General features: G+C 35.4%; 1 protein-coding gene across 1 annotated transcript in view; it reads right to left on the bottom strand.

Annotated features, from left to right (window-relative positions):
* LOC107656339 (ninjurin-2-like) overlaps positions 1-10,854 on the bottom strand; it is a 21,694-nt gene extending 10,840 nt beyond the window's left edge. Inside the window, exon 1 of the mRNA XM_016444145.1 lies at positions 10,701-10,854. Within this exon, the coding sequence (XP_016299631.1) occupies positions 10,701-10,733 (33 nt within the window). The 5' untranslated portion in view covers positions 10,734-10,854. The remainder of the gene's footprint in view (positions 1-10,700) is intronic.
* Between the last annotated feature and the right edge of the window lie 1,039 nt (positions 10,855-11,893).

Genomic DNA, 11,893 nt, shown 5'->3' on the forward strand with positions numbered 1-11,893 from the left:
TTGGGAATGTGTGTGTGTGGACTTAACTATAGTTTTAGGCCAAAATTGTCCCCAAAAGTGAGCTAAATCTGACCAAACCTCCCTTTGGGGACATACAAGGACGTCCTTAATTAAAACTCTTAAACAGAGAATTTTTTTAAATAATTATAACTAAATAATGAAGTAAGTTTTTTGTCATCAAAATCACAGCAACTTTGCCTAAAAACATTTTTATATTTAAAAAAATAAAAGTCAGTTTGTCCTCATTTACAAGTGAATGTGAGTGTGTTCTGCTGGGTTTTATTGGGATACAGCGACACAGAGCTAGACAACTGGGGTGTCCCTTCTATAAAGTGGGTCATGATGTTCGGTGTTAACCCAGGACAAGTCCAGCAATGACACTCATAGTCTCCAAAAATTGCTCTAGAAATGACATGCAGAATACACAATAGCCACACACACACACACACACACACACACAATGTCCTCCTCTGTCCTCTGATAAAGAGTTTATCTGCAGAGCTGGGCTCAGGGCTCTCTGTCCCTATCTGTCCTGGAAACAATAATAAAGAGAGAAAAGGGGAGACAGAACTGTAAATGGAGGAGCAGATGGTGTGTGGAGCAGGTTCCTGAGCTCAGGGTGGAGGTCTGTGTTGGTCTGTTGAGTTTTCCAGCACCATCTTATCACCCTGTTTCACTCGCTCTCTCTATCCCTCCCTCGTTTATTCTATATCTCCCCTGAGCTCTCTCTCTCTCTGTTGTCCCTCCCTAAGAAAACATGACCTCAGACAAACAGGACTCGAGCAGACCGAGGCTTTGGCATGATGTAAACTGTGTGCCCACAGAAACATCTCACAAAGCTTGACTGTGTGTCGTGGCGTGGAGGGTAGATGAAAGAGATGTTAAGGAGTATCATTTTATTTTATCTTTTTAAATGTAAAATTTAATGTCATTTCTTTCACTTAATTAAATATATAATTACATATATATTTTTTATCCTTTTTCATCCTATTTGATTTTCATTTTGGATTTGTTGCAGCTTAGAACATGAAAATATATTAGGTGGCTTAATTTAATTTTAGTGTATTTAATGTAAAGTTTATTTCATGTACAGTAAGTTTATTTGCAGTTTAATTTAACATTTGTAATTACTCTTTTGTTTTAATTGTTGTTGTTCTTTATTAAATATATTCATTACATTTAAATATTCATGAAAATATATAATTTTTTATTTGGGGATTTGGGGGTATTTAATGCAAAAATTTAATTTATTTTTATATACTTAATTATATTTAATTTAACCTTTTATAATTTATCATTTACTTAAATTTTTCATTCACAATAATATAAATTAAAATTAAATTTTAATTTACAATAGTATCATTTTATTTAACTTAAAAATATATATTTATTATATTTTACATTACATTACATTTACATTTACATTTACATTACATTTACAATACATTACATTTATTAATTCATTCATTACAGTATTCATACATGTATTCATTACATTTAAATATTCATTAAATATGTTTTTTATTTTATTTTCTTTTCTTTTCTTTTCTTTTTTCTTTTCTTTTCTTCTTCTTTTCCTTGGCTGTACCATGGCATGGAACATAAAATAAATATTAGAAAGAGGTGTTAAGTAGTTTAAATGTTTAAAATTAGTTTAAGTATTTTAAAATGTAATTTTGGTTTTAATTTATATATTTTATTTTGTAAATGTAATATATTGTACTATAACTTTTATTTTCACTTAATTAAATATATTTAAATATATAAATATATTGTCTTTTTATTTTATTTACACCTTTTTCAGCCACTTTTTTATGATTTAGCACTAATGTAGCTCAGTAACTGGATGTAGTCCAAACACATGCCCACACATTCCCACTCGTATTCCTCTATTACCCTATGCCAAATCTTCTTTGCTTGATTTTAACTGTATCCAATGATGTATATTTAATGTATTCCCATCCTAGCAACAAGCCATAAGGTAAAACTGCACATTTGCTATGAGACCAACCCATTTTCCCCACTTGTGAACAATTTCCATGATTCTCTCATTACCATCACAGGCCTGTAATCATAAAAGAGGGCACCAGATATTTTCAAGGGAATTTATAGCATATTCAAAATGATATATGATTATATTGCAGGCACTTTGCCCTGTCAGACTGACCTTGAAGTCACTCAGATTTATACAGCACGTTACTGTATGATTATACCACTGCTCTTTAATTGCGTCTTTTGGTTATCACACTCTAAAGTTAGAGGACGTGTGAATATGTGTGTGTACGGAGGGGTGCGTTTGGGGTGGTGTTGGTATGGGCAGGGCAGGGCACTGAAATGGCCTGAATTGGGCAGCTGCAGCTCTGGAAAGCACCGAAACGGCCGACAACTTTAGACATGGCTGCTGCAGTCACATGAGCTGGAATGTCTTTCATACTGAATACAGTTCAAACTGCTAGAAACATGAGTGCAAATTCCTGCTCTGCTGGTCAGTGAGTTAGCAAACAGCTAGAGGGAGACAGGCCTTTGTCTGTGTGTGTGTGTGTGTGTGTGTGTGTCTGTGCTGAGAAGAATCTCTGGGGCAGGTTGACTTCAGATTTATGTGGCTGTGATGACTCATCCTGCTCTGAAGGCCATGTAGTGTCTGAGACACTTCCACCGGGGTGTTTATGGTCTCATGCAGTACTATGTTTGTCCTGCAGGGGAACAAGCAACTCAGTAAAACAGTTCCGAGAGGGAGAAACCACTCAGAGCAAAATTGCATTATTGTATTGTTCAGACATAGATGTTCCTCTAAAGTGACATTTTAGCTTCAGATGTTGCTCTAAAAATAAATAAATAAATAATCTCTTTCTCTGCATATATAGGCCTATGAGAAATTGTATTTGTAATTGTTATTTTACTCTCATATTCATTTAGGCATATATTTAAATATGTGTGTGTGTGTGTGTGTGTGTGTGTGTGTGTGTGTGTGTATTATACACACATTTATAATACGCAGCGATATTTAAGTATTACTTTTTTATTTTTTGTTAATATTTTAAATGAGAATTTACTTTTATATGTTTTATTCTCTCTTTATTTAAAATTTTATTGTGTTTTTGTCATTTTTATTAGTTTTTTTTATGTCTACCGTATATTTTTTTTCAATATGTCTGTGTATCGTATATTTTATAAACTTTTATTTATTATTTTTTATTTATTTATTTAGTTTGAGTTATTTTAGTAAGTTAAACTAAATGAAAATGAGAAATGTTGAAATGTTTTTCATATATGTTTTATTTAATATATATATATTTTTGTATGTTTTTTTATATTTTATTATTTATATTTAAATATCAGTTAATATTTATTTCATCACAAATAATGACATTTTTTTAGTTTTACTTAATTATAATAAACCTGATATACAATACATGGAAAACATTGTTTTTGATGAGAAATTGATGAGAAATTAGGAAGTTTCTCAAAAATTTTAAATAAACAACAAAATTTGAAGTTCCACTCTCACTATTAATATTAATATCATTTAATTATTGTTTAAACCTTTTTATGTGGCATGTGGTAGTGTGAGAATGTAAGATATCATTTGTGAGTACACTTGTTTTTAAATATCTAAAAGTGTCATTTTTAGCAGACGTGGAAAGTACATTCTGTTTATGAAAATACAACAATGCAGCGATTCCCTTGTGAAAGTCAAAAACAGAAAATCTGAGTGGCAAACAAACAGTTCAAAGACATGAAGAAGACTAGAAATCATTTTGTGCATTTGCGTGCGCACATCAATCAAAGAGACAGGAAAGTCTCTGTACGAGTCGAACAGCCGACAAAAATAATCTCAGAATACATCAAACATCTCTCCTGACATTTCTACTGACAACAGGATGGACAGATGCCAAACAGTGACAAACTCATGTGACTATGCCGAACAGCCTCCAGTGCTCTCATTACATTAGCATCCAGGTTTCACATTTGTTTGTGTAATCGTCTGGAAAATTCAGTCACATCAAGTGCATGAAAGAAAAGGTCATGATTCTTGATACCGCAAAAAAGGTGGCGTAACATGCAAGGTTGCAGCATGAAAACACACTTGAATTGGTTTACAAAGCATTGCTTTGTGGTCCAGAGTCTCAAATTATCCAAGCGCTGCCTGTTGACCAAAACACATCCTCGGTGAAAAGATTTCACACCTTCCTCGCTGTTTAAAAACCCACAAACGACTCACTGTGCCTTACACGCACACGTAAAGCTGCTTTCAATCAGAACACCATTAAAGCAGCTGGACTCTCTAGGCGAACAGGCTGCTGGGTCGCTGTCAATGTCGTACGGGACTAACCAGTGCCTAATATTAAATCCACACCCATAATAGTGTGAAACAGGCCAACAGCATGTTTAACAGACCAGAGTGTGACTTACACTTTTTGTGGCTGAAGGACGCAGGTTAATGCATTAAAGTGAAAACACATTGCCCAAGAGTCATTAGGAAAACCATTCTAGAGGGAAAAGTTATATAACAGGAAATGGATATATAATCTACTACATATGCTTTATATATACTTTATATATATATATATATATATATATATATATTATTTTTGCAGGGTCTATATTTCTCTCGAATTGTCTGCCATCTTGGACAAATATTTTCACTGAGTGTTTCATTGACTGCATTCTGAGATTGCCTTCTCTGTGAAGGACACGTGCAATGCTTACTTAGAAATGAGGGATCTTAGAAGGCAACATGATGTTTCTGCCTACTCTATGGAAAACTCCTCATGTCCTCGGGGGGGGGTACACATGATTCCCAAAGAATCAAATTTGGAAGAAAACCCCACATGTTTTGCTTTCACATGTGACATCTCAGCATGAGACTTTCCTCCAGGGCTTTCCTGCCTTTCATTGAGGAGGACCTGCTGGTTCGGCCCGCAGTAGAACGCTGTACTGCTGAGAAGCTCTGTCAAGGATGAAAAGCAGACAGATGTGACTGGATAAAGTAACTTAAACTGAAAGCTGATCCATGAACGATCAATCATGCTGTCAGTGACAAGCCATGTTCAAACTCTCAGCCAGCAGTGCCATGTGTGTGTCCTACACCAGTGAAGCCTGAAAGACAACAGCTACACGCGGCTGCTGTATGAAAACAACTGCAACATAGTGTGACTGTTGATTGACTGATCCATTGTCATGAGATCTAGTGGCCTCAAAACTATCTGGACACTTAAGCTACATTTACAAATGTCTGAATTGCATCACAAGTGGCATTTGAAAACTTCATACAGGTGTACATAATTTAATTTAATTTAATTTAATTTAATTTAATTTAAAAACTGAAAGTTCAAAAGAACAGCATTTATTTTTATTTTATTTTAAATAACCTTTTTGTAACCATGTATACGTGTGAAAGTTGTGTTTGATCACTTTAATGTGTCCTTGCTCAATAAAAGTAGTTATGATATGTTATATTAAAATTATAATATATTTCATATTATATTATATTATATTTATACATTTTTAACTCTAAAAAATGTAAAGATCAACGCATAAGAGGGCTCATAACGCATAGATCTGCTGAATTGTGTATCACGTCAAACCCACAAAGCAATAATCATGTTGTCACTGGGACACTAAATCAAAAAAATGACGGTGTTTCATCAAAGACGTGACACTATCGCAACCTCCGGTTAGACATTATTCCTTCATATACGGCTGTAGTGTCAGTCGATAACTTTAAACAAACATTCTCTAGAGAGATGGCAACAGCGGAACCCTGCCAATTTAAATTTTCTTTCAGTTGTTACTTTTTAACCATTCTATTAAAGAGCTTATCGTGTCTGCGGGGTGCTCACGGATGTGTTCACAGGCCGGTGCAACATGTTGCGTGTCCTCTGTGAGATCTCTCCTCGAGAGGCCCCTGTGAAAGAGGCCCCATTCCCCCATCCCGCAGGTGAGGGGATATGCACATATCTCATTCTGATAGCTCTGACCCCTGAAGACCCCATTAGCCTTGAATCCAAAGCACATTATGACCTGTTGGGTCACAGTGCCAACATATATACGTGTTTTAAAGATGAAAAATGAGAAAACTTCTGACTTGGTTAAGCATGTCAGTCAGCGAGGGTCTGGTTGTATTCCAGTGGTTGCCATACAAATTATAGAGATATATGACGACATTTACTCTAAAGTGTACATATTTCATCCTTCTATCTTTTAATTTTTAAAAAGGATAAACATGCATGCTTTGTTTAAGCATAACAGTAATGTCGATCACACAAAAAGGCAACTACACTAACTCAAACCAATTAATGTGTAAATATTTGACCATTTTCATCCTTCCCTCTCATTAATTTTAAAAAGCATGCATGCTTCTAGACACTAAAGCAAATTTATATATTTATCCGTGCACAGAAGAAAATAAGCGGCTTGATAGCATGGCTACTCTATTTTTAAAACATACTGTATCACTTATAAAAACAAACAAATAAAAAAAGAAAAATTTGCCTCTGATCATTAAGCTACCGGAAAAAAAAGACATACCGTAAAAAATATGGTAGCAACATTTTTAGGTTTTTATGGATTTAACTTAAATTTACAATAAAAAAAATCATTATCTGATATAATGTTAAAAACACTAGTGAAGTATTAAAATCCTTATTATTATTATTATTATTATTATTATTATTATTATTATTATTATTCAGCAACAACAAAACACCGTTTTTGTGAGTTAGTGTCCTAGTAAGGATGGGTTCCACAATGTCCAGACACAAATGACAAATGAACCCTTGCATGGGCGGCTTTTCCAGTCCATTCTATGACTGTAAGTCAGATAATTCACGAAATATTTCTTATTTTAATACAAGATCCATTGCTTGCCATAAAATACAGTAAAGTATTATTTAAAGATATTATTCAATGAGCCTTTTTTGGAATCCTTGAAATTGAAAGGGGAAAACCCATGATTTCTCCTACTAGATGTCTTCAAAAAAACAATGGGGATTTTGTGTTCATCTACACAGAAACTATATAGACATCTGCATCCAACTGTCACCACAGTGACCAAACATCCAGCCAACAGACGACTGTAACCAGAGGAGGAGAGTTAAACATTAAACACTGTGTTATTATTATAGCAAACAAACCTAATTACCAATAACCTTGTTTAATGCACTTACATAACACATGTTTGGCCTTCAGTGTAAACCTCATGACTGCATCACTCTTATCTGCCTTCATTTTAATCTTCAAAATCACCAAAACTGCTGCAAAATTAAGAAAAAGTCACATTTACATCATGTGAGTGCACTTACATTTTGACAGGACCCCTTCATAGATGACAGCATAATTGTGTAAATCTGTGTTTCACCCCACATCTGGAAACACTTATATCTCCCAGCATTCCTGAGTGCATTAGAGTATTAGTTGATATTGTTTCTGCAACAGCAGACATGGGACATGATCCAGGTCTGCAGGCCAGACAAATCTATACATTGCTTGGATTTCCACAGACATTTAATATGAATTCCACACGCACCCTTCTGAGACACTCCCAGTCACGAAGAAAGCAAAAAAGCAAAAGAAAATGACATAAAGTTGAAGGAAATGCATTCAACACGTGGCTGTGTTGCCTTCAAAAGTGTGACACTAGTGTGAGAGATGCCAGATCAGGTGCTACTGCCCACTATAGAGCCAGGATGAAGTGGCACCAAGGTGCCATCAGGTCAAAGACGAGTATAGTAGCCAATACCCAGAAATGCCAGTCATCATGCTGTACTTCACAAAGACACTCCAAATGTTTCAGCGGAGAATACAAGAAAAGACTGGAGAGAATCTCAGTAAAGGATTAGATATAAATTGCACTGACAAAGAAAAACAGACTAAAGCTAGGCCTAAATCTCAAAATCAAAAGAGACGATACATAACCTTTACGTAAGTGACATGATTTTTTTTCACCCCTAGGGTAAAACTGAGTAATATCTTTTATCTCATACCACACTGTAAAAAACGATTGTGATTTTAACAGTAAAAGACTGTAAAAATGCTACCCGTAAATGTCACAGATTTTTTTTTTACAGTGCAGTAATACTCATATCCGAGGTCAGATGACCCCCTTAAACCATTTGACATCTGTTGAACCCCCATGGCCCCTGTTTTAATCAGCGCATTATCTGGCAATCATTTCACAGGGATCAATGTGCTTTGTAATATCATATAGTACTCCAACTGCCCTGCCTGTGAGCACTGTGTAATCCTGAGGAAATGGGATCCTAGACTCACTGTCAGGACTGTGGATTGGTTCGGAGACCCGGCGGGCCGCGCTTCTCGGACACATGATAGTGTGTCTTTCTGCTGCAAGTGACCGGGCTGAGACTTCAGTTTCATAACTAATTTCTGTCTTTGCTGCTCTGGCCTTGGGTTATTGATGTTAATGATATAATGTCATTATAAAATTAACAAGTCGGCAGATATGACATTTGGACATTTACTGGCACATACTTAGCAAGACGGATGCGAGGCATGTGAAGAGCAAGGATAGTCCTGTGACAAACAAATCCTGCAGGAATCTGTCCCTATAGGAAGTGGAATTTAATATGCCACTAATAATAGAAGCAAGTCTGAAAAAGTCATTGAATAAAACCTTACAGGGAAAGTTCACTGCAGAACTCAGAAGAATATATACTAAGATTATTTTTCCTTCAGTAAGAATGTAATACTTTTATTAAGCAAGGACACATTAAATTGATCAAAAGTGACAGTAAAGACATTTATAATGTTACAAAAGATGCCTGTTTCTATTATTAAATAGTTGCTGTTCTTTTGAACTTTCTATTCATCAAAGAATTCTGAAAAAATCATGGTTTCCACAAAATTATTAAGCAGCACAACTGTATAATATTATTAATAATAATGTTTTTAAGCACTGGCATATTTGAATGATTTCTGATGGATCATATGACACGGAAGACTGCAGTAATGGCTGCTGAAAATTCAGCTTTGCCATAACAAGAAAAAATTATATTAAATTACATAAACTATATCAAAATAGAAAACAGTTGTTTGAAATTGTATTAATATTTCGCAATATTACAGTTTTAACTATTTTTCATCAATAAATGCAGCCTTGGTGAGCATACTGTGAGAGACTTTTTTTCAAAAAAACATTGAAAAAATCTTTCTGACCCCAAACTCTTGAACGGTAGTGTATTTTAAGTTTTTTTTGAAGAATATGAACCCGATTACACTCTTAAAAATAAAGGTGCTTCACCTTTATGCCATAGAAGAACCTTTTTGTCTAAATGGTTCCATAAAGAACCTTTAACATCTGAAGAACCTTTCTGTTTTACAAAAGGTTCTTTGTGGTGAAAAAAGGTTCTTCAGATTACAAAAAGGTAAGAAAGAGATGGTTCTTCAAAGAACCTTTGACTGAGTGGTTCTTTGTGAAACCAAAAATGGTTCTTCTATGGCATCGCTGTGAAGAACCTTTTGAAGCACCTTTATTTTTAAGAGTGTACATTCATTGTATGAACAGAAACACTACAGTTTTGTGTTCCACAGAAGAAATAAAGTCATGCAGGTTTGGAACGATTTATGGGTGAGTAAACGGCAGATGACAGATTTTTCATTTTTGGGTGAACTGTGAACTTTAAACTGTATTTTATTCCTAAATTAAAATTATATTGGTCTAAAACCTCTTAAAAATCCCAAAAGAAAAGATCCAGAATGGCTTGTTTCAGTCATCTTAGATTATGAGCCATCTAAAAATATCATGATGCCAGGAATAGAAATGTGCTTCAAGAGACTCATTTTTACAATTCCCAGCTTTGTTGTAATTCTCTCCCTGAGAAGCCATGGCTGTCAGAGGTTTGCGACAATCCTCCTGACCCCAGTAATAGTCTGGTAAGTGCATGTTGTGTTGATCATCAGGTACATTAAAGGTTCAGTCAGCCTTTACAGTCCATCACTAATTGATATTTGATGGATTCTTTGAGTGATGCTCAGCTTCAGAAGAGAGAGAACTACATGATCGCCTTCCTCTAATACACAGAACATTCTGCACCCCGATGTGAGGACGGAACGGGACAGAGAGCTAGGGAAACAGAAGAAATAAAGTCATGCAGGTTTGGAACGATTTATGGGTGAGTAAACGGCAGATGACAGATTTTTCATTTTTGGGTGAACTGTGAACTTTAAACTGTATTTTATTCCTAAATTAAAATTATATTGGTCTAAAACCTCTTAAAAATCCCAAAAGAAAAGATCCAGAATGGCTTGTTTCAGTCATCTTAGATTATGAGCCATCTAAAAATATCATGATGCCAGGAATAGAAATGTGCTTCAAGAGACTCATTTTTACAATTCCCAGCTTTGTTGTAATTCTCTCCCTGAGAAGCCATGGCTGTCAGAGGTTTGCGACAATCCTCCTGACCCCAGTAATAGTCTGGTAAGTGCATGTTGTGTTGATCATCAGGTACATTAAAGGTTCAGTCAGCCTTTACAGTCCATCACTAATTGATATTTGATGGATTCTTTGAGTGATGCTCAGCTTCAGAAGAGAGAGAACTACTTGATTACCTTCCTCTAAATACACAACATTCTGCACCCCGATGTGAGGACGGAGCAGAACAGAGAGCAAGGGAAAGAAAATGAGGAATGCAATGTCGCAGCCCCCAAAGAAATACCAACGGCTTCTAGACATCTCAGCGTACCTGTAGATCTGTACGTCCTCTTGCTGCTGGCATGGCTGAGTCCCAGACGACTGTCGTTGGTGCTGAACGGCTGAATGAGAGACGAGATACACTCGGAGTTCCTCAGAAAGGGAAAGTGGGAAGGCTGGTAAAAGCTTTTGAAGAAATGCATGGCACACAGTGAGGACAGCCGTCCAGACAAACAAGTGTGTTATTCATTCTTTTTTTTTTCTTTTTTTTTATTCCAGCCCACTCCAACCCACTGGACTGGGTCACAACAAAGACTGAGCACTCCTTTGTAAACAGTAAACCAGTCAAATACGGTATATCCAATCACAGTCTGCAAATAGAAGAAGAAAGACTAGATTTTATCTGTTTCTTGTTCAAGTGCCCAGGCAGTATAATTAATTCCCCCATCCAGTAAAAGGCTACATTCATAGCTCATTCACCCACCCAACACTTAAAATGCAAAATTTTTATATTTGTAAGAATGTGTGGCCAATATGTGGTCTGTGGTTTAATATAAAGCACACAAAAAGACTGAATTGGGAACACAGGTAAACAGTGGTAACTTCGGTGATGAGTCTAATGTTTTCAGAGTTAAAAAACCTTCTCCTAGCCTAGTTTAACATGCAGAGACTACTTTAAGTAAGTCAGTTGTGCTGAAGGCTGATTTTTCCAAAAAGTGCAAACACTGACTATTTCAGTATTGCTCTATTTGTTTGAGCGGTCCAACATGTCAACTTCTGGCTCAATCAATGGCACGAGTCGGGGTAGAAATGCCTGTTTGGCTGGACAATGGCAAACAGTTTTAAGAAAACTTGTAGGAAACCACTGTTATTTGATTAGTTGTGCAGAAAAAAACACACTTTGGCTTTAAAGAAATAGTTTATCCAGAAGTAAAAGTTCTGTCATCATTTACTCACCCTCATATCATTCTAAACCTGTATGCATGCAATCACAATGAAAGTATTAAAAATTACAAAAAATAAAAAAGAACCATAAAAATATTCTAAAAGTAGTCCATGGCTCTTGTGTTATATTAAGTCTTCTAAAGCCATTTGTTAGCTTAGTGTGACAAACAGACCAAAATGAATCCAGTAAATGAATCCAGTGGATCATTGAGACCATTGAGTCAGTGAATTGGAAAAAGTTTTTGCAAACTTACTCAACTGATTAATTGAAAAGGTCTGATTCAAAAGAATAATTCATTC

The sequence above is a fragment of the Sinocyclocheilus anshuiensis genome, unplaced genomic scaffold (genome assembly GCF_001515605.1).
Source record: "Sinocyclocheilus anshuiensis isolate Anshui unplaced genomic scaffold, SAMN03320099.WGS_v1.1 scaffold183, whole genome shotgun sequence".
Classification (NCBI taxonomy): Eukaryota; Metazoa; Chordata; class Actinopteri; order Cypriniformes; family Cyprinidae; genus Sinocyclocheilus; species Sinocyclocheilus anshuiensis.